Genomic DNA, 22764 nt, shown 5'->3' with positions numbered 1-22764 from the left:
GTTAAAGTTAAAGTACCAATGATTGTCACACACACACTAGGTGTGGTGAAATTTGTCCTCTGCATTTGAACCATCCCCTTGTTCACCCCCTGGGAACATCTATACCTGAACCCTGAACAACCAGCAGAGGGCACTGCAGCCAGAGCCACACATTGCACTGATAAGAGATGAGTATCTGCATCGGGACAAGGTCAGTAAACGGCATTGATACCATAAAATAAGTAGCTAGCACGGTCTTTCAGATAAACCGGATACATTAGCATTAGCTAATACAACGCTAACATTAGCTAGCTCAGGCTCGTTGTGCGTTCTCTTTGTAAAGACATGGATTGTTTTTGTGCAGAGAACTCCGGGCATTTTGCATATAATGCAATATAATGCTCTGTGACCCAGACCGCTCTGGCTGCAGTGCCCTCTGCTGGTTGTTCAGGGCAGTGTGTAGGTCACATTTATTCGTGCATCTGGTTTGTGGGAGGAATGTCTCATCGACACAAAAGCAAAAAAGCGATCCACATATGCAAATTCAATACAAAAACAAATACAAAATCAAGCATATTTATATTCAAATCTCAAAAATATATTTATAAATACACATTTATTCATAAAAATTCTTGATTTATTTTTATGTCACATTTTTATATTTATATACATTTTATTTTCAAATATCAAAAATATATTTACAAATATGCGTTTATACAAATTATTTATTTATTTGTATATCACGTTTGTATATTTGTAAATATATGCATATGTATTAATATCATATTGATATATATAAGTTGATGTGAGACAATTCTACTTCCATAAATGAGCGGTCCTGATCAACATTTTTGGCCTCCAAATTGATCTAAACTTCGAGTCCCGATCCGATACTTCAACAGTAGTTTATAGAACTGAAAATGCTTTGGAGAAAGTAACTAAAAAGTTATCTATTTTAGAAAGCGCATACTATTACATTTATAAGTTGCTAGTATTGTTGTGAATCAGATTATGTATTAAATGTGTGGTATTAAATGCTACTTACCGTATTTTCCGGACTATAAGGCGCACTTAAAATCTTTTTTTTCTTCTCAAAACTCGACAGTGCGCCTGATGTACGGAATAATTCTGGTTTTGCTTACCGATAGGGCTGCAACAACTAATCGATTAAATCGAATTTAAAAATAGTTGGCGATTAATGTAGTCATTGATTCGTTGGATCTATGCTATGCGCATGCGCAGAGGCTACTTTTTATTTATTTTATTTTTTCAATAAAACTTTATTTATAAACTGCAACATTTACAAACAGCTGAGAAACAATAATCAAAATAAGTATGGTGCCAGTATGCTGTTTTTTTTTCAATAAAATACTGGAAAGGATAGACATGTAGTTGTCTCTTTTATCCGATTATTAATCGATTAATCAAAGTAAAAATCGACAGATTAATCGATTATCAAATTAGTTGTTAGTTGCAGCCCTACTTACCGACCTCCAAGCAATTTATTTGGTGCATGGTGAAATGATAAGTGTGACCAGTAGATGGCAGTCACACATAAGAGATACGTGTAGACTGCAATATGATGGCAGTCACACATAAGAGATACATGTAGACTGCAATATGACTCAATTAAACGACAAAATTCCAGCATCAACTCATTTCCCCAGACAAACGTTTTGTATCATCACGATGACAGCCTATCAATCATTTATGTCAATCATTTATGTACTCCATTGCGTTTTTTTTGGCCAATTCCATGATTCTATCGCCGCTTCTGTTAACGGGGAAATGACGGGTCCCCGGCTAAGTAGTCCGCGAAAATGACAACATTCAGCTTGGGAGTTAGTGCAGTACCTGTAGCCCAGATGACACCTCCGAGCATGGCAAACGGATGGAACTTTGGAGAGTGCAGCATCAGGTCTCCCAACATGGACACCACCCATATGGCCGCACAGTTCACCCACTGGAAAAACATGCCTGCCCAGACAACACAAACTGTTACTCCAAAAAGGTACACCGTCTATTCCTGTCCCTTTATGGACTATTAACACTAAAGTCAACCACAAAATAATTTTTTTTTTATAAATGATCAGACAACATTTGACGGCAAACCCCTTAACACTTAAATAAGAGGAAATTAATTTGCCTTAGCATGAAAAGTAATATAAAACATACACACATATAAATACATATACCGTATTTCCTTGAATAGCCGCAGGGGCGCTAATTAATTTAAACCCTCCTGTCACTCCGGCGCTTACCAGAAGCCTGCGAGATGGCCATGCATGCGCTAATTATTTTAAAACCTCTTCTCACTCCGGCGCTTACCTTATCATGAAAAGCACATTTAATAAAAAAAACATTATTATGGTCTTACCTTTAGGTATAAATGAGTCCATGCCAGCTCCTTTTGAAGAAAAGCATCGATATAGAAGTCTTCCTTATCTTTCTTCAGTTTTAAAAGTCTCTCTGTCTCAATGGAGATCTTCCTTTTAAGTATTACCTCCTGCTTCGATTGAAAGTCCAGTTTAGAAAACTGTTTTATTTTAGATATGTAATCCTCCATGGTAAAAACAATGGCTGCGCACTCTTGCTGCGTGTTGTCTTCTTCTGCAGTACCAGCAGTCGCAAGAAGGATCTCAAGCGCCCTCTACCACCAGTAGGCGGGAGTCATTTAGTGACTCATATTTGACCCGGCGGAAGTGCCAAGCATGCGCTAATTATTTTGCGAAACGAGTTTGACCCGGCTGTAATTCTAGGCATGCGAATACCATATTCCCGGCGCCAATTCAAGGAAATACGGTAAATGGACTTCGTAATAGCAGTTGCAATAAATAAAATATGTGCATGATGATTTTGGAGGCTAAAAACCATTAGAAGTAGCCATAGAGCACCACAATCAACGTGTTTTGCTAAGAATACTTGCCAGGGGTGCCGAGTGGGGGCCACGGGCCCTTTTTAGCTCACAGCATGTTTTTTTATGTGCTTGGCACACTCTGAAAATGTAAATGAATTCATCATTAATAAGATACACTATTAGATGGAACATTGCGAAACAGCGGAGGAGTCCGTTTGGATTTTGTTATACCCAAGCACAGTAAAGTGAGGATTTATTTTGGTATTTATAAAAATTAAAAAAAGAAGAAATAAACGGACGTATCAATATCAGAGTTCAATATCATTTATTCATTTATTGTTTGAGTCACACATTAAGAGTGTTACTAAAACGGCCTTCTTTTATCTCCATAATATTGCTAAAATTCGTTCCATTTTGTCCACCAGCGACGCTGAGATCATTATTCATGCGTTCGTTACGTCTCGTCTCGATTACTGTAACGTATTATTTTGGGGTCTCCCTATGTCTAGCATCAAAAGATTACAGTTAATACAAAATGCGGCTGCTAGACTTTTGACAAGAACAAGAAAGTTTGATCATATTACGCCTATACTGTATATACCTTTATATACATATATACATATGTATATATACCTATACTGTATATACCTTTATATACATATATACATATATACCTATACTGTATATACCTTTATATACATATATACATATATATATATATACCTATACTGGCTCACCTGCACTGGCTTCCTGTGCACCTAAGATGTGACTTTAAGGTTTTACTAGTTAGGTATAAAATACTACACGGTCTAGCTCCATCCTATCTTGCTGATTGTATTGTACCATATGTCCCGGCAAGAAATCTGCGTTCAAAGAACTCCGGCTTATTAGTGATTCCCAGAGCCCAAAGAAAGTCTGCGGGCTATAGAGCGTTTTCTATTGGGGCTCCAATACTATGGAATGCCCTCCCGGCAACAGTTAGAGATGCTACCTCAGTAGAAGCATTTAAGTCCCATCTTAAAACTCATTTGTATACTCTAGCCTTTAAATAGACCCCCTTTTTAGACCAGTTGATCTGCCGTTTCTTTTCTTTTCTCTTCTCCTCTGCCCCCCCCCCCCCTCCATTGTGGAGAGGGGGAGGGGGGGGGGGGGGGCACAGGTCCAGTGGCCATGGATAAAATGCTGGCTGTCCAGAGTCGGGACTCGGACCGCTCGCCTGTGCATCGGTTGGAGACATTCTCTGCGCTGCTGACCCATCTCCGCTCGGGATGGTCTCCTGCTGGCCCCACTATGGACCCGACTCTCACTATTATGTTAGATCCACTATGGACTGGAATCTCTCACTATTATGCTAGATCCACTATGGACTGGACTCTCACACTATTATGTTAGATCCACTATGGACTGGACTCTCGCACTATTATGTTAGATCCACTATGGACTGGACTCTCACTATTATGTTAGATCCACTATGGACTGGACTCTCACACTATTATGTTAGATCCACTATGGACTGGACTCTCACTATTATGTTAGATCCACTATGGACTGGAATCTCTCACTATTATGCTAGATCCACTATGGACTGGACTCTCACACTATTATGTTAGATCCACTATGGACTGGACTCTCGCACTATTATGTTAGATCCACTATGGACTGGACTCTCACTATTATGTTAGATCCACTATGGACTGGACTCTCACACTATTATGTTAGATCCACTATGGACTGGACTCTCACTATTATGTTAGATCCACTATGGACTGGACTCTCACACTATTATGTTAGATCCACTATGGACTGGACTCTCACTATTATGTTAGATCCACTATGGACTGGACTCTCACTATTATGTTAGATCCACTATGGACTGGACTCTCACAAAATTATGTTAGATCCACTATGGACTGGTCTCTCACACTATTATGTTAGATCCACTATGGACTGGACTCTCACACTATTATGTTAGATCCACTATGGACTGGACTCTCTCACTATTATGTTAGATCCACTATGGACTGGACTCTCACACTATTATGTTAGATCCACTATGGACTGGACTCTCACACTATTATGTTAGATCCACTATGGACTGGACTCTCTCACTATTATGTTAGATCCACTATGGACTGGTCTCTCACACTATTATGTTAGATCCACTATGGACTGGACTCTCACACTATTATGTTAGATCCACTATGGACTGGACTCTCACACTATTATGTTAGATCCACTATGGACTGGACTCTCACACTATTATGTTAGATCCACTATGGACTGGACTCTCACCCTATTATGTTAGATCCACTATGGACTGGACCCTATGGTGTCGCTATGTGGCTCTAGAACTGCGGGTTGCTGAGCCCCGGTTTAGTGCATGTTAAAATACCAAGTGTGTGTATGGGGCGGTGACATTGGGTACAAGGTAGGGTGGGGGGGCCAGGAGTCTTGTTTCCGGGTGCTACCTCCCTGCTGAGAACTGTTTGCTTTGACCCAAATCTTCCTCAAACAGCTTAGCACGGGTATGTCAAGGTGGTTGTCATTGAGGGCCACATGGCAGTTATGGCTGCTTGTATCAGCCAATAATGTATGAATTTGCCTCTGGATTTCATTATTAATTAAATACATTGTTTTAAGTAGACTGTTGATTTTACAGTTATGGAAAAAACTGGTAGCTTAGTTGCCAGAATGTTTGTGTTAAATTGACACTGGTTTTTACAACTTGATACAGTACAGGTTATTTTTTTAAATAATAATAATAGATTTTATTTGTATAAAGCACTTTGTATTGAGTAAACAATCTCAAAGTGCTACAGTGTATTAACAAAAAAATAAAATAAATTAAAAAAAGATAAAGAAATAAATAAAAATAAAAACTAGAACAGCCAAATAGTTATAGCTAGTATGCACATATCTAAAAAAAAGGCTTTTTAAAAAGAAGGGCATCCACAGTCTGTGGTGCCCTCAGGTGGTCAGGGAGAGTGTTCCACAGACTGGGAGCGGCGGAGCAGAATGCCCGGTCCCCCATTGTTCGTAGCTTTGTCCTCGGAGGTTAGCCTGTCTGATCCGGCAATTTACCTGCCAGTTTTTCTACCGTAAAAACAAACGTACCGTCTTTCCATTTACAGCAATACACCGTTAAAAACAACAACTGTAGATTTTACAGTCAAAAACTGGCAGCTCAGTCAACAGAATTTTCACGCAAAATACTGTAGTAGTTTTTTTCAATGGACAGTAATATGCTGTAAAGAAGAACACACAATATACTGTCATTTGTATTCATTTAATGGGTAGTTTGCTATAAAGTTACGTATTTTATGTATTTTTTATTTAGACAAAAACATGTTTGATAATATTCTGTAATATTTGTTGCAATAATGGAGTTTATTTGGAACATGCATGACACATCACAATTTCCAGTTTGTCAATTCAACATTACCTTTACGTAGCAGTTGCTAAACCTTTTGCAATGTTGACACAAAGCTGCCATGCAGGCTGTTTTTTTTTTATTTTGTCTATCTTTATTTTTCTTTTTTTTTGCCATTGCTCAAAAAAATGAATTATTGACCTATTCAAGGCTCCAGTTTTTTCAAATATTTCACTTTTAAATGTTTTATGTGGAAAATATTGCATATATTGTGTGGTTGCCATAGAAAAACATCAACGTTTTCTTTGACAAAAGAGCATAAAACAAACAAAGTAATAGTTCAAAGGTAAAATGGACAGATATAACTGAAGTTGATCTCGTAACTTAAGTGTGGAAAGTAACCTAATAAAAAGGTATCACTTTATGAATGGGGGACATTTTGGATCCCAAATATATTTAATGGGATTTTATTGATCTTTGCACTGCGATTACTCAAAAATATTAAATAATTAAAATCAATGGTGTCCTGAATTATGAATTATTGATCTTTTTAAGGCTTTAATTACTTCACATCAAAAATTGCTTACTGAATGTTTCGGGCAGTGGGAGAAATACTGCATATTTCACTTTTACTATAAAAAAAAGTTGTCTTTGACAGAAAAGGCATAAAATCTCTGTTTTTTTAACTTTATGTCAACCTGAAGTTGATATACTGTAGAGATTTACTGTAAGTGTTAAATACAAAATAAATAAATAATAATTTGACTTGTTTTTAACATTTTAATGACTTGGAGCCTTTATGGTCCCCGGGAGCCCTAAGGGTAAAAAACAAAGAAAAATCCATATATTTTGTTATGGTTTGAAAAGGAAAAATATCAAAATGGCCCCCACAGGATGAACTCTAATATTGTAATAGATGGAAAGTCTTTCTTTTGGAAAAATATGTTTGAAAGAGGAATCATTTTTGTCAATGACATTATCAATGAGAATGGTAAAATTATGAAATATGATGAATTTAGAGCTATGTATGGTGATGCTTGCTCAAGCTTTTCATTTCTTCAACTAACTGGAGTCATTGGGAAAAGATGGAAACAAATTAATTATGGAACTACTAAATTATTAGTTTGTAAACCCTTAATAAGAAATTCTAGTTGGCAAAAAGGAACTAAAATAAATAGAAAAATATATAATTTTTATTTAATAAAGAAATCTTTGAAGGCTGCCTCATACAACACAAATGGAAAATGGGAGGACTTTTTTGACTGCCCGTTGCCGTGGGATGCTATATTCAAATTAATCTACAAAACTACTATCGATGTGCAAAATCGTTATTTTCAAATTAAAATTATTTATAACTTCTTACCCACGGGAAAAATGTTAAAATGATGGAATATGACAGAGTCAGATGATTGCCGATTTTGTTGTCAGGAGCCTGAATCCACCCTGCATTTGTTTTGGTATTGTCATATTGTTTCTTTGTTTTGGGTGGAAGTTGAAAAAATGTGTTTAAAGATTGGTTTGTTTATGAAGCTTAATGTGGTTTCTGTTATTTTAGGAGAGTTCATTGACAATCATGATTTAGTCAATTTAATTATAGTACTTGGTAAAATGTTTATTTTTAAGGCCAAAAACAGATATTCACTTAGTATTACTTTCTTTAAAACATTTATTCAGTATTTTTTAACTTTAGAAAATTATATGGTTGAAAACGATAATGATGCCAAAAAACATGAACAAAAGATGGGAAGTCCTCAAAGGCTTATTTTGAAAGTATAATTATGTTTATAGATATGATATGATATCTGTTGTTGTGTTCCCTATTTGAAGTGTACATAAATGAAGGTGTGTGTTGCTGAGTTCGACTTGGATGTGATCAGGGGCCGTACTTATCAAGCTTCTTAGAGTGCCATTTTACACTTAAGTCCTGAGAATTTGCGAAATTTAGTCCTACTCTCAAACTTAAGAATAAAAGCTTTTTATCAACGTTCTTAAGTCTAAGAATCACTCCTACTCTCCACGATATTTAAGAGACCTTCAGAGGTGTCTTAAGTGGTTAGGAGTTGCCAGCAGGGGATGGCACTGAGGCGAGAGAGACGTGCGCCAACATTCAGGGAGCGGAAGGATGTCCTGGCTTTGTTTGATGACGAGCAGCTGATCAAACGGTATCGTTTAGACAGAGCGGGTATTATTTTTGTCACAGATTTAATACTTTTTGATTCCATGTTGATTTCTGCATGTGTCTGCAGTGGGCTAGTATTTATAGAGCCACCCACAATTTATAGAGCCACCAGTTTCAAATGAGTTGCCTAATTAATGAATTGGAAAGAAAATGTTATGACAGTAGCGTATGTGTGTGGCCGTGAGGTGAGTGACGTCAGTGAGTGTGTGGGCGAGAGAAGAGAGGGAGCGGTAGCGTGAGTGTCGGCGGGGACTAGTTTGTTTTGTATTATTTTGTAGTTTATTGTCAAAATATACACTCCCATTGTCCACTTAAATATTTCCAAGATATTTCTTTATTCTTAGACAAGGGATTCCCTTCCGTGATTGGTCATTTCTATGGACACAGAAATGACGTCACCTAAAATTGCGTTTACGGCACATAGTAATGTCGTAATTCAGCTCTGAGTGTGACACTTAAGATTCAGTCCTACACTTGGCTGAAAGTGTGAGTAAGACGCTTGATAACTAACTTTTAAGTGCAGCTTTCAGCCAAGAATTGATTTACTCTTAAGTCAACTCTTAGCAGACTTCTTAGGAGTCATTCTAAGAAGCTTGATAAGTACGGCCCCTGGACAGTACATGGGTGCTTCATTTGAAAATGTATTTTTGTTTGTGGATTGTATGCAACCTGTTGTGTTCCCTGGTTTTTGGTGTACATGGGTGAAGGTGTGTTGTTGCTAAGCCCGATCGGGACGTCATCTGAACTGGACCTGGTTTTAAGAACCCTTTTGAACAATCTGACTTCATTGACAACCTGGTCTGGTGAAGTTAAAGTCCTTTGTTTGTTTTGTTTGAAAGTAAAGCAATATAAAAACAATGACATAAAAATAGTAATTAATGAACATGTTAGTGGACCAGCAGCACGCACAATCATGTGTGCTCTAAAGACCGTGTCCCTTGCAGACTGTATTATTCTATATTGTAGGAAGCAGAAGTGTTTTAATAACAGAAAGAGACAGCCCCTTTTGTGTGGATGAGTGTGAATGGGGGAGGGAGGGTTTACTTGGGTTGATGCACTAATGGTAAGTGTATCTTGTGTCTTTTTTTATGTTGTTTAAAATAAAATAAAATACAAATAAAATAAAAAATGGCCCCCACATGCTTTAATTTTTCCGTGTGCAGCCCTCAGTGGAAAAAGTTTGGACACCCCTGGTGGAGAACATGTTTTGCTATATTCATTATTGATGTGTTTCTTGCTACTTTATGTGTATGTTTTATACATGAGATTTCCAATTCAATTTATCATCAATCTTTATACCTAGAAATGTGGTTTCATTTACTCTTTCAATTTATATTCCGTCTATTTGTATTTGTGTTTGACTTTCCCTTCTACTGTTACCAAATAGCATTATTTTACTTTTACTGTGATTTAAAGATAGTCTGTTTTTTGTCAAAACATCTTTTTATTTTGTTAATTTCTTCTGTTACCGTATTTTTTGGAGTATAAGTCGCTCCGGAGTATAAGCCGCACCGGCCGAAAATGCATAATAAAGAATGAAAAAAACATATATAAGTCGCACTGGAGTATAAGTTGCATTTATTGGGTAAATGTATTTGATAAAAGTCAACAGCAAGAATAGACATTTGAAAGGCAATTTAAAATGTGTAAAGAATAGTGAACAACAGGCTGAATAAGTGTACGTTATATGAGGCATAAATAACCAACTGCTATGTTAACCTCACATATTATGGTAAGAGTCATTCAAATAACTACAACATATAGAACATGCTATATGTTTACCAAACTATCTGTCACTCCTAATCGCTAAATCCCATCAAATCTTATACGTCTAGTCTCTTACGTGAATGACATCAATAATATTATTTATACGTCTAGTCTCTTACGTCAATGACATCAATAATATTACTTATACGTCTAGTCTCTTACGTGAATGACATCAATAATATTATTTATACGTCTAGTCTCTTACGTCAATGACATCAATATTATTTATACATCTAGTCTCTTACATCAATGACATCAATAATATTATTTATACGTCTAGTCTCTTACGTCAATGACATCAATAATATTATTTATACGTCTAGTCTGTTACGTCAATGACATCAATAATATTACTTATACGTCTAGTCTCTTACGTGAATGACATCAATAATATTATTTATACGTCTAGTCTCTTACGTGAATGACATCAATAATATTATTTATACGTCTAGTCTCTTACGTGAATGACATCAATAATATTATTTATACGTCTAGTCTCTTACGTCAATGACATCAATAATATTATTTATACGTCTAGTCTCTTACGTCAATGACATCAATAATATTTATACATCTAGTCTCTTACGTCAATGACATCAATAATATTATTTATACGTCTAGTCTCTTACGTGAATGACATCAATAATATCCTTTATACGTCTAGTCTCTTACGTGAATGACATCAATAATATTATTTATACGTCTAGTCTCTTACGTCAATGACATCAATAATATTACTTATACATCTAGTCTCTTACGTGAATGACATCAATAATATTATTTATACGTCTAGTCTCTTACGTGAATGACATCAATAATATCATTTATACGTCTAGTCTCTTACGTCAATGACATCAATAATATCATTTATACGTCTAGTCTCTTACGTCAATGACATCAATAATATTACTTATACATCTAGTCTCTTACGTGAATGACATCAATAATATTATTTATACGTCTAGTCTCTTACGTCAATGACATCAATAATATTATTTATACGTCTAGTCTCTTACGTCAATGACATCAATAATATTATTTATACGTCTAGTCTCTTACGTCAATGACATCAATAATATTACTTATACGTCTAGTCTCTTACGTGAATAAGATCAATAATATTACTTATACGTCCAGTCTCTTACGTGAATGACATCAATAATATTATTTATACGTCTAGTCTCTTACGTCAATGTCATCAATAATATTACTTATACGTCTAGTCTCTTACGTCAATGACATCAATAATATTATTTATACATCTAGTCTCTTACGTGAATGACATCAATAATATTATTTATACGTCTAGTCTCTTACGTGAATGACATCAATAATATTATTTATACGTCTAGTCTCTTACGTGGATGAGATCAATAATATTATTTCATATTTTACGCTAATGTGTTCATCATTTCACACATAAGTCGCTCCTGAGTATAAGTCGAAAAAAACTGCCACTTATAGTCCGAAAAATACGGTATTTGTTTTAGCTTCTGCGTGTTCTCTCCTGAACAGAACGCCGTTGTATCATCTGCGAATAATACTAACTTTACATCTTTTGTAACTTTACAAATGTCATTTATACAGAGATTTAACAATTTTGGTCCTATTATTAGGGATGTCCGACAATATCGGGCTGCTGATATTATCGGCCGACAAATGCTTTAAAATGTAATATCGGAAATGATCGGTATGGGTTTCAAAAAGTAAAATGTAAGACTTTGTAAAAGGCCGCTGTGTACACGGCCGTAGGGAGAAGTACAGAGCGCCAATAAACCTTAAAGGCACTGCCTTTGCATGCCGGACCAGTCACATAATATCTACGGCTTTTCACACACACAAGTGAATGCATCATACTTGGTCAACAGCCATACAGGTCACACTGAGGGTGGCCATATAAACAAGTTTAACACTGTTACAAATATGCGCCACACTGTGAATCCACACCAAACAAGAATGACAAACACATTTCGAGAGAACATCCGCACCGTAACACAACATAAACAAAACACAACAAATACCCAGAACCCCTTGCAGCCCTAACTCTTCCGGGACGCTACAATATACACCCCCCCTCAACCTCCTCATGCTCTCATGTCCCAAATTCCAAGCTGCTGTTTTGAGGCATGTTTAAAAAAAGAATGCACTTTGTGACTTCAATAATAAATATGGCAGTGCCATGTTGGCATTTTTTTGCATAACTTGAGTTGGTTTATTTTGGAAAACCGTGTTACATTGTTTAATGCATGGGTGTCAAACTCTGGCCTGCGGGCCAAAATTGACCCGCCGTGTAATTTCACTTGGCCCTTGAGGCGATATCAAACTAACTCTAGAGCTGGCCCGCCGGTGCCGCGGTAACACCGCATTCACCGCTAATTGTCATACTTGCCAACCCTCCCGGGAGACTCCCAAATTTCAGTGGCCCTCCCGGAAATCGTCACGTCCGCTTTTCATCCAGTCCAACGAGTGCTGGCCCAGTCACATAATATATGCGGCTACTGCACACACACAAGTGAATGCAAGGCATACTTGATCAACAGCAATACAGGTTACACTAAGGGTGGACGTATAAATAACTTTAACACTGTTACAAATATACGCCACACTGTGAACCCACACCAAACAAGAATGACAAACACATTTCGGGAGAACACCCGCACCGTAACACAACATAAACACAACAGAACAAATACCCAGAATCCTTTGCAGCACTAAATCTTCCGGGACGCTACAAAATACACCCCCGCTACCACCAAACCCCCCCCCACACACACATTGTAGCGTCCAGGAATAGTTAGTGCTACAAAGGATTCTGGGTATTTGTTCTGTTGTGTTTATATTGTGTTGCGGTGCGGATGTTCTCCCGAAATGTGTTTGTCATTCTTGTTTGGTGTGGGTTCACAGTGTGGCGTATATTTGTAACCGTGTTAAAGTTGTTTATACGGCCACCCCCAATGTAACCTGTATTACTGTTGTTTAAGTATGCATTGCATTCACGTGTGTGTGCGTATAGAAGCCGCACATAACTTGTGACTGGGCCGGCACGTTGTTAGAATGGATGAAAAGCGGACGTGACGACAGCTTGTAGAAGACCTTAAAGGCAGTGCCTTTAAGGCACGCCCCCAAGACTGTGGTCCCGGCGGACTAGGAGATATAATGACTGATGAACACCTTGGTTGGATAATGAAGGTTGCCTCAGCTCAAAGCCTGAGCCCCGACATGAATGAGCTAGCATCCAAGAAAAGATGTCAGGTATCTGGTTTGGGCACATCAGATTAGATCAGTGTGTTGCAAACTGAGCACTTTAAAGTCCTGAATGGTTGTTTTATTCATTGTTATTTTATTTTCTAATTTATTAGCCTGTGGAAAAAGTTAATGTTGATATTTACCTCAGAAGGCTGCAAATTGAAAAGAGGCATTACATTTTTATTTAAATTGTATTTGATATGCCATTGATATTTTTATTATTATTATTATTATTATTATTATTGGAAACTGGATTTTGCATGTCACTATAAAGTTTTTTAAGCCTTGCTTGTTCAATATTCAATGCAAAACTTGTTTGGGTGCCTATTAAAAGGTTCATTTGTTCAGTTTTAAATTTTGGCCCACTCTGTATTTGAGTTTGACACCCCTGCTTTAATGCATCCAGCGGGGCATCACAACTAAGTTAGGCATAATAATGTGTTAGTTCCACCACTGTATATATCGCTATCGCTTGATATCGGAATCGGTAATTAAGAGTTGGACAATATCTGAATATCGGCATAAAAGCCATTATCGGACATCTCTACCTATTATTGATCCCTGAGGTACACCACAGAATATATTTAGTGTTGTAGACGCGTGTTCACCTCGCTTCAGGTATCGTTTCCTGTTTGTTAAATAACTTCTAATCCAGTTTAAGACCAACCCTCTGATGCCATACTGTTCTAGTTTAGTTTAGTTCTAGTTTAAGACCAACCCTCTGATGCCATACTGTTCTAGTTTAGTTTAGTTCTAGTTTAAAACCAACCCTCTGATGCCATACTGTTCTAGTTTAGTTTAGTTCTAGTTTAAGACCAACCCTCTGATGCCATACTGTTCTAGTTTAGTTTAGTTCTAGTTTAAGACCAACCCTCTGATGCCATACTGTTCTAGTTTAGTTTAGTTCTAGTTTAAGACCAACCCTCTGATGCCATACTGTTCTAGTTTAGTTTAGTTCTAGTTTAAGACCAACCCTCTGATGCCATACTGTTCTAGTTTAGTTTAGTTCTAGTTTAAGACCAACCCTCTGATGCCATACTGTTCTAGTTATTGCGACTCATTTTGTCAAATGTTTTAGTAAGATCCATCAACACCGCTGCCGGATACTATAATGGATACTATTACAATTTAAAAGGTATGCAATTTCAAAATGTCAAAATGAAAAAAAAAAAATGTTACATTTAATGAGAAAATGTGAAGTACTTTATTGACACATCATTTCCAGGCCAGATAAAATGATGTGGCGGGCCAGGCGTGGCCCCCAGGCCTTGACTTTGACACCTTTGGCTTAGCATCTCCTACTAAATGTTTAAAAATGGCTGTTGCCATTTTTTACATTTCCCCGCGACCCTGAAGGGAATAAGGCAGGGGTGTCCAAACTTTTTCCACTGAGGGCTGCTCACAGAAAAATGAAAGCATGTGGGGGCCATTTTGATATTTTTCATTTTCAAACCATTACAAAATATATGCATTTTTTATTTTACCTTTAGGGATCCCGGGGACCATAAAGGGTCTCAGTCATTAAAATGTTAAAAATAAGTCAGATTATTTTTTTTTTTAAAATTATTTAACGCTTACAGTAAATCTCTATATCAACTTCAAGTTGATATAAAGTAATTCAAATTAAAAAAAATGTTTTATGGCTTTTCTGTCAAAAACAACTTAGTTTTTTTTATAGTAAAACTGAAATATGCAGTATTTAGTAATAAGAGCCCTAAAAGATCAATAATGCAGGACACCATTGATTTTAATTATTTCATATTTTTGAGTCATCACAGTGAAAAGATAAATAAAAAATCACTAAATATATTTGGGATCCAAAAGGTGCCCCACTCATAAAGTGATACATTTTTATTAGGTTTTTCTTTTACATTCAACACTTAAGTTACGAGATCAACTTCAGATAAATCTGTCCATTTTACGTTTGAACTATTATTTTGTTTGTTTTATGCGCTTTTGTCAAAGAAAACTTTGATGTTTTTATATGGCTACTACACAATTTTTGCAATATTTACCACATAAAACATTTTAAAGTCAAATATTTGAAGTAATTGGAGCCCTGAAAATAATTCATTACATCATGGATTTTTTGTCATCATTTTTTTTTTTTTTGAGCAATGGCAAAAAAAAAGAAAAATGAAGACAAAAGAAAAAAAAAAACAGCCTGCTTGGCAGCTTTTGTGTCAACATTGCAACTTTTTCTCGTTAGATTTCACCTCATTCCACTTTTTGTAATGTTTTTTTTAATTTTTACAATAGTATTTCCAGAATGTGTGAAGGGCCGGTAAACAATTAGCTGCGGGCCGCAAATGGCCCCCGGGCCGCACTTTGGACACCCCTGGAATAAGCGGTATAAAATGGATGGATGGACGTAAGCCTCAATGTGATGGAGCCAAACTACTGCACTGGAGCTGGTACAACTTCTTGTACTCCTGACATTTGTTCACTTGGATTCCAAAATCATTCTTCAAAAAGGACGTTGTGAAAAATGAATCCAAGAAACGTCACTCACCATCTCCCGTCTCGATTCTTTTGACGGGAACAAAGTTGCTGCCGTACAGCAGCACCGCGGCCACGTTGGCAGCTATGCCGTACACAAAGCGCGTCATGTTGGTAGAGTTCCTACTCGGCGTGTCGTCTTCCGTCCCATCGTGGCCTTCGTGAGGGGGGTAAAAATGACACTTGTCAAATGTTGCCGTGAACGACCATGAAGCTGCCGCTCTCTGCTAACCTGGCCTTGGCCTCCTTTCGTTGCCATGGCAGCCGGCCAGCAACAGTGCAATTGCGGATAAAAGACACTTTGCCAGCAGCATGTTCGAGTTAGAATCCACACATCCACGGCAGGCAGACGTGGAGGGGAGCTGGGGCCACACAGGTGCTGTCAATCATACCAATCACTGCACATGTGCAGCCAGGAGGGGCCGGGGTTCTAACTCAGTGGTTCTTAACCTTGTTGGAGGTACTGAACCCCACCCTTCTTTAGTGAAAAATAATGTTGTTTTTTTTTCAAATTCAAGTTAAGTTAAGTTAAAGTTAAAGTACCAATGATTGTCACACACACTAGGTGTGGTGAAATTTGCCTTCTGCATTTGACCCCCCCCCCGTCTGTTGCGAGTTGTTGTGATTATATGTAACATGTTTATGTGTGCTATGCTAAATGAGTTTTTTTCCCTTGGACTCAGTCTGGACCCCCTCCCGAGGGTCCAGCCTGTTGCGTTCACCAGCTCTTCCTCCAATGGGAATTCAAATTGCTATTCACTCCCAAGTTCTTTTTATGGCACGTAAGCTGAAGTTTAAATTGATCACCAGGCAGTAGTTGGTATTTTGTGGTTCATTCTCAAAGCTTTGAAAACAAACGTGAGACCAATCCAGTACAGAAGCGTTTCTTAGCCCAGCCAAGATCGATCTCCCTCCAAAACCCAAGGAAGTGCTGTGTTCTTCAATCCGTCCCTCGCTCCCACCCCCCAGAGACGTTCTGTTCTACCCCCTTCTTCCCCTCCCTCCTCCCCACCTGTTGTCTCCTAGCCCAGCACCGCTTTGTCCTCTTATCTTAAGAATGTTATGGGAGTCTCAACAGAGAGAATATTCAAGGCTCTGACTCTCTCCGCAAGGACACTCATAATGCAAGCACTTTGTACCAGACGAAACATTACCTGATTAAAATATGACTATAGGAGATACAAAAGAAGTAACTATTAAATATGGATATATGTAATTATCCACTTCCGTCAAGCCTAAGACTGATATTTTTTACTCCCCCCCCCTTTCCCAATATCACCTTTTTCCCACCTTTTTTAAGGAGCGCCGTAAGTGGCTGATCCGTTTGCGGTCCCGTCTTGTCTCCCTGTAACGTATGTCTGCTCTTAGTGGGACTGTGCCCAAAATGAAATGTCAGTTCTTATGTGTCTTGTACATGTTAAAGAATGGACAATAATAAAGCATCCTGAATCCTGACCTTGATGCTGAGTGCCAAGCAGGGAGGTAACGGCTCCCATTTTTATAGTCTTTGGTATGACTCGGCCGGGGTTTGAACTCACAACCTACCGATCTGAGGGCGGACACTCTAACCACTAGGCTACTGAGCAGGTCAAGACAGAGTTATATGTATTTTTTACTGGTGCACAAAATGAAGCGTGCATGAACATCACCTTGTTCAATGAACAAAACCAACACAGTGCATGAAGTCACAACAAATGACACACCTGCACATCAGATGGAAAATTAGAAGGAATATAGTTTGGGGGTATCCATAATATGTCGATAGGAAGAAGTTTGTGTTTACACGATGAGTCGGGTGCGTCTTGACCTCCGCGGTGGAGGCTCCGCCGAACCCCTAGGGTTCGATCGAACCCAGGTTAAGAACCACTGCTCTAACTAGATGAGGTCATTCCTTCATGTGAATGCTCCAGTGCTGATAGAAAATGTGGGAATTGTGGCACTTTGAAGAATGTCTCATTGATTTCAATTGGAATAGCCCAAAGAATTGGGGAATTTCGGGAAAAGGGGGAATTTTTGGGAAAATGGTAAAAAAAACTTGAATGGTCTAAAATCATACTTGCCAACCTTGGTATGACTCGGCCGGGGTTTGAACTCACAACCTACCGATCTCAGGGCTGACACCCTAACCACTAGGCCACTGGGTAGGTCGAGACAGAGTTATATGTTTTTTTTACTGGTGCACAAAATGAAGCGTGCAGGAACATCACCTTGTTCAATGAACAAAACCAACACAGTGCATGAAGTCACAACAAATGACACACCTGCACATCAGATGGAAAATTAGAAGGAATATAGTTTGGGGGTATCCATAATACGCCGATAGGGAGAAGTTTGTATTTACACGATGAGTCGGGTGTGTTTTGATCTCTGCCAAACCCCTGAGGCCGACTCACCGAACCCTTAGGGTTCGATCGAACCCAGGTTAAGAACCACTGCTCTAACTAGATGAGGTCATTCCTTCATGTGAATGCTCCAGTGCTGATAGAAAATGTGGGAATTGTGTAGCTTAAAAGAATGTCTCATTGATTTCAAAGGGAATAGCCCAAAGAATTGGGGAATTTTGGGAGAAGGGGGAATTTTTGGGAAAATGGTAAAAAACTTGAATGGTCTGAATGAGTTGAAATCATACTTGCCAACCTTGAGACCTCCGAATTCGGGAGTTGGGGGAGTGGTGGGGGTGGTGTGTGGTCGGGGTGGGCGCGGCCAGGGGGCGGGGTTAAGGGGGGAGGAGTATATTTATAGCTAGAATTCACTGAAATTCTAGTATTTCTTATATATATATATAGTACAGTACACAGTAATGAAAACACAGTTGTTCTACTAACTGTACTGTACTTGCTGCTTACTAACTTACCTTTCACTATTTGAGTAGCCTTTGTTCTGCCATTTGAGTACAGGCGAGCGATCTCTGAATCCGGGAACATATCCTTCACGGATTTGTTGAAAACATCTGCAAATGAGAACGGGATGTTTCTTGCAGCTATCAGCATAGCCATCTTTGTCTCGGCATACACCCTCTGGTCTCCATTTAGCAAGGTGGCCCATAATACTGCGTTGCCGCCGCCTTGTGCTTCTATGACCATTCATGAGTGACTATATCCATTCGGCCACCGTGTTATGGGTTATAGATAAACCTATGGATAACGGAGACGTATATAATAGTCTTCTTTTCAGGTGAGAGAGGACGCTAAAGGCAGTGCTTTTAAGGCACGCTCCCAATAATGTTGTCCGGCTGGAAATCGGGAGAAACTCGGGAGAATGGTTGTCCCGGTAGATTTTCGGGAGAGGCACTGAAATTCGGGAGTCTCTCTGAAAATTCGGGAGGGTTGGCAAGTATGGTTGAAATGGTTGGTGTTGGAACTTATCAAATTGGTCGAGAAATGTTGAAGTAGTAACATTTTTAGTTGAGAAATTGTATTAAAGAATTCCTGGAATTTCGGGAAAACCGGGAATTTTTCCAGTTCGAAAAAACAACTTCATTTTTGTCCTGATTAAGAGGAATATTTAGACGGTGAAACGGTTGAAGTGGGTTGAAAAACGTGGAAGGAGTAGTCGCCAGAATAAAGGGTCAAAAAAGGGTTTGAAAAAACGGGAATTCTGGCAATTCCTAGAAATTTGTTGAACTTTGATGAATGATCATTTGAATTTCCAGGATGGGGGAATGTGTTGAAGGTGTAATGGTTTGAATCGGTTGAAAAATGTGGAAATGGTGAAAGTTAGAAAAATGACCAATTCATTTTTAATGGGAAAAATGTCCCGGAAATCTGGGAATTTTTGGAAGTTGTTACGATTCCCGAATAGGCTGAACAGTTTGAAGTTGGAACGGTTGGTTATCGGGTGAAAAATGTGGAAGGTAGAGAGCGCCAAAATCTGGAGAAGAAGAATAAGTTTAACGAGAACAGGCAATTCCTGAAGGAATTGCGTGTGAATGCTCCAATGCTGGAGTTGAAGTGAAATGCTGACAGAATGTAGTATGAATGTAAGAATAGTTTCAATGTTGGATTGGTTTGAATGTTGAAAAGCTGACGCTCAACTGAAATGCTAATGGAACGTAGGACGAATATAGTCATGTTTTAAATGTTGAAATTGTTTAAACGCTGAAATGGTTTGAATGTTGGAATGGTTTGAATGTTGAAGAGTTTGAATTTTCAGGGAAACCGGAATTTGGTTTGGAACTTGGGAAAGTGTTGGTTTGAATGTCCAAGATGAGAGGAATGTGTTGATGTTGGGATGGTTTGAATAGGTTGAAAAATGTGGGAATTGTGCAATTTGGAAAAATGTCCAATTCATTTCAATGGGAACTTCCTGGAAATTTGGGAATTTTGGGAAAAGCAGGATTTTTTTGAAAATGATTAGGATCATGAATGTCCTGAATGAGCTGATTGGTTGGTGTTGGAATTGTTTAAATCGGTCAAGAAATGTTGAATTAGTTATAGTTTTTAATTAAGAAATTCCTGGAATTTTGGGAAAAAAATGGAATTTGTGTAGTTCTTTAACCAACTTGGTTTTTGTCCTGAATATGAGGAGTGTTTTGACAGTGGAATGGTTGAAATGGGTTGAAAAATGTGAAAGGAGTAGTCAAACTTAAGAAGGGTGGAAATAGGTTACCAAAAAACTTGAATTCCTGGAAATTTCTTGAATGTGGAAATATGGTAGCTTCAATTTACAAGATGAGTTGAATGTGTTGAAGGTGGATTGTTTTCAATCGGTTGAAGAATGTGGGAATTGTGGAAGTTTGCAAAATTGCCATTTCATTTTTAATGGGGAAAATGCCCCCCAAAAAGGAACTATGGGAAATCCGGGAATTTTTTTTTTCGAATTGTTGAAGTAGAGCACACAATTCCTGAACAGGCTGAATATTTTGAAGTTGGAACATTTTGAATCAGATGAAAAATGTGGGAATTGTGGAACTTTGAAGAATGTCCTATTGATTTCAATAGGAATTTCAGAAAAAATGGGTATTTCGGGAAAAGCGGGAATTTCTTTGAAAATAGTAAACAACTTGAATAGTCTGAATTAATTGAAATGGTTGGTGTTGAAATTGCTCAAATTGGTCGAGAAACTTTGAAGTAGTAACATGTTCAAATGAGAAATGGTATTACAGAATTCCTGGAATTTCGGGAAATCCGGGAATTTTTCCAATTCAAAAAAACAACTTTTTTTTTTGTCCTAATCAAGAGACATTTTTTTACGTTGGAACTGATGAAGTGGGTTGAAAAATGTGGGAGGAAGAGTCACCAGAAAAAAGGGTGGAAATAAGGCTTTGGAAAACCAGGAATTCTGGAAAATCCTGGAATTTTTTTGAACTTGGAAAAGGGGTAGTTTAAATTTCCAGGATGGTGGAATATATTGAAGAAAGAATTGTTTGAATGGGTTGAAAAATGTGGAAATGGTGCAAGTTTGAAAAATTATCAATTCATTTTGAAAGGGAAAAATGTCCCGGAAAACCTGAAATTCTGGGAAATCTCGGAATTTTTGGAATTTGTCAAGGGAAAACCCGCATGATAATATATCATATTGTAGGTGTTTATTACACTTTGCATTCATATTTTGCTGTTTTTTTTACATTTTTGTTGTGTTTTGCTTGGTCTGAGAAGTAAAAGATGTTGTTAATATTCAGTGTTTTATTGTTCATAGTTAATATTGTAAATTCCATGTTCATTATTTTCATGTACATTTTGGGTGTCCCATTCAGTAAAAAATGGTAAAATTCCATTCCGTTTCTTTAGGTGGTCTGTCAAAGATCCTTCATATGACAGGAGCATCTTGCTGTTTTACGTAACTGCTGCTGTAAAAATAAAACAATAAAACTGCTAGTCAAAGATCCTCCACCTGACAAGAGTGTTTTGCTGTTTTTAAGGTTCTGCTGCTGTAAAAATAAAAATGCTAGTCAAAGATCCTCCATATGATACAAGTGTTTTGTTGTTTTTAAGAATCAGATGCTGTAAAAAATAAAAAATAAAACGCTAGTCAAAGATCCTCCATATGCTTGTTGTGTTTGTTTGGTCTGAGAAGTAAAAGAGAACTCCAAAACGCTCCTGTCATCTAGAGGATCTTTGACGAGCATTTTTATTTATTTCATTTTGACAGCAGCAGATCCTTAATCAGAATCAGAAATACTTTAATAATCCCCGAGGGGAAATTAAGATTGTCAGCACAATCCCATTCAAAACCAGACAAACATTACAGGGTGACAGAACAGGATCAAACATTACAGGGTGACAGAACAGGATCAAACATTACAGGGAGACAGAACAGGATAAAACATTACAGGGAGACAGAACAGGATCAAACATTACATGGAGACAGAACAGGATCGCTGACGGGTCTGCCAACTTCCAGCGGCCCTTACAAAAAAGGTGAGAAACAGCTAAAAATTGGGGGGGGGGCTGAGAAAATTAAAAAATGGGTCTAAGCCTGGGCCCCTGGGAAAAAACAACTCAGAGCCAACGTTCCCTGTAAGGTGCGCGCCTGTGCAAGTGCGCACTGCTCAAGCGTCCTCTGCGCACGGCAAATCTATGCCACGCACAAAATCAAATAAAAAAATGAGCGCATAACAATTTCGACACACGGACACGACGGAGAAAACAGTTTTCGTCATCATTGTTCAAATATTGTAACGTCTGTCGAGACGCTTTGAGGACATGAATTCCATCCATCACTTTACTGAGCAAAACTCTTTATTGTCGGCCATAAACACATCACCAAAACATTAGTAAAAAAAAATGATATCCAGCAAAAGTGGTCATTTTCTGCAGTACAAACCAGACCAAAAGCAACTTTGTTATATCAACAGCACCCGCTCGCTCTTTCTCACTTGCGCCAACACATGCACATATGGCACTTGGCCAGTGATGCGTTTACAGA

The 22764-nt window shown here is 38.0% G+C and overlaps 1 protein-coding gene across 2 annotated transcripts in view; it reads right to left on the bottom strand.

Annotated features, from left to right (window-relative positions):
- Nucleotides 1-16300, bottom strand: part of LOC133645239 (transmembrane protein 144-like) — a 78013-nt gene extending 61713 nt beyond the window's left edge. For both annotated transcript variants that reach the window (XM_062040136.1, XM_062040138.1), the window contains exons 1-3: nt 16130-16300; nt 15911-16054; nt 1834-1956 (exon numbers count right to left, since the gene is read on the bottom strand). In XM_062040136.1, the coding sequence (XP_061896120.1) occupies nt 1834-1956; nt 15911-16054; nt 16130-16211 (349 nt within the window). In that variant the 5' untranslated portion in view covers nt 16212-16300. The remainder of the gene's footprint in view (nt 1-1833; nt 1957-15910; nt 16055-16129) is intronic.
- Between the last annotated feature and the right edge of the window lie 6464 nt (nt 16301-22764).

Source organism: Entelurus aequoreus, linkage group LG28 (genome assembly GCF_033978785.1).
Source record: "Entelurus aequoreus isolate RoL-2023_Sb linkage group LG28, RoL_Eaeq_v1.1, whole genome shotgun sequence".
In the NCBI taxonomy this organism is placed as follows: domain Eukaryota; kingdom Metazoa; phylum Chordata; class Actinopteri; order Syngnathiformes; family Syngnathidae; genus Entelurus; species Entelurus aequoreus.
Note: the sequence above shows the minus strand (reverse complement) of the source record. Positions and strands in the feature narration are given on the sequence as shown.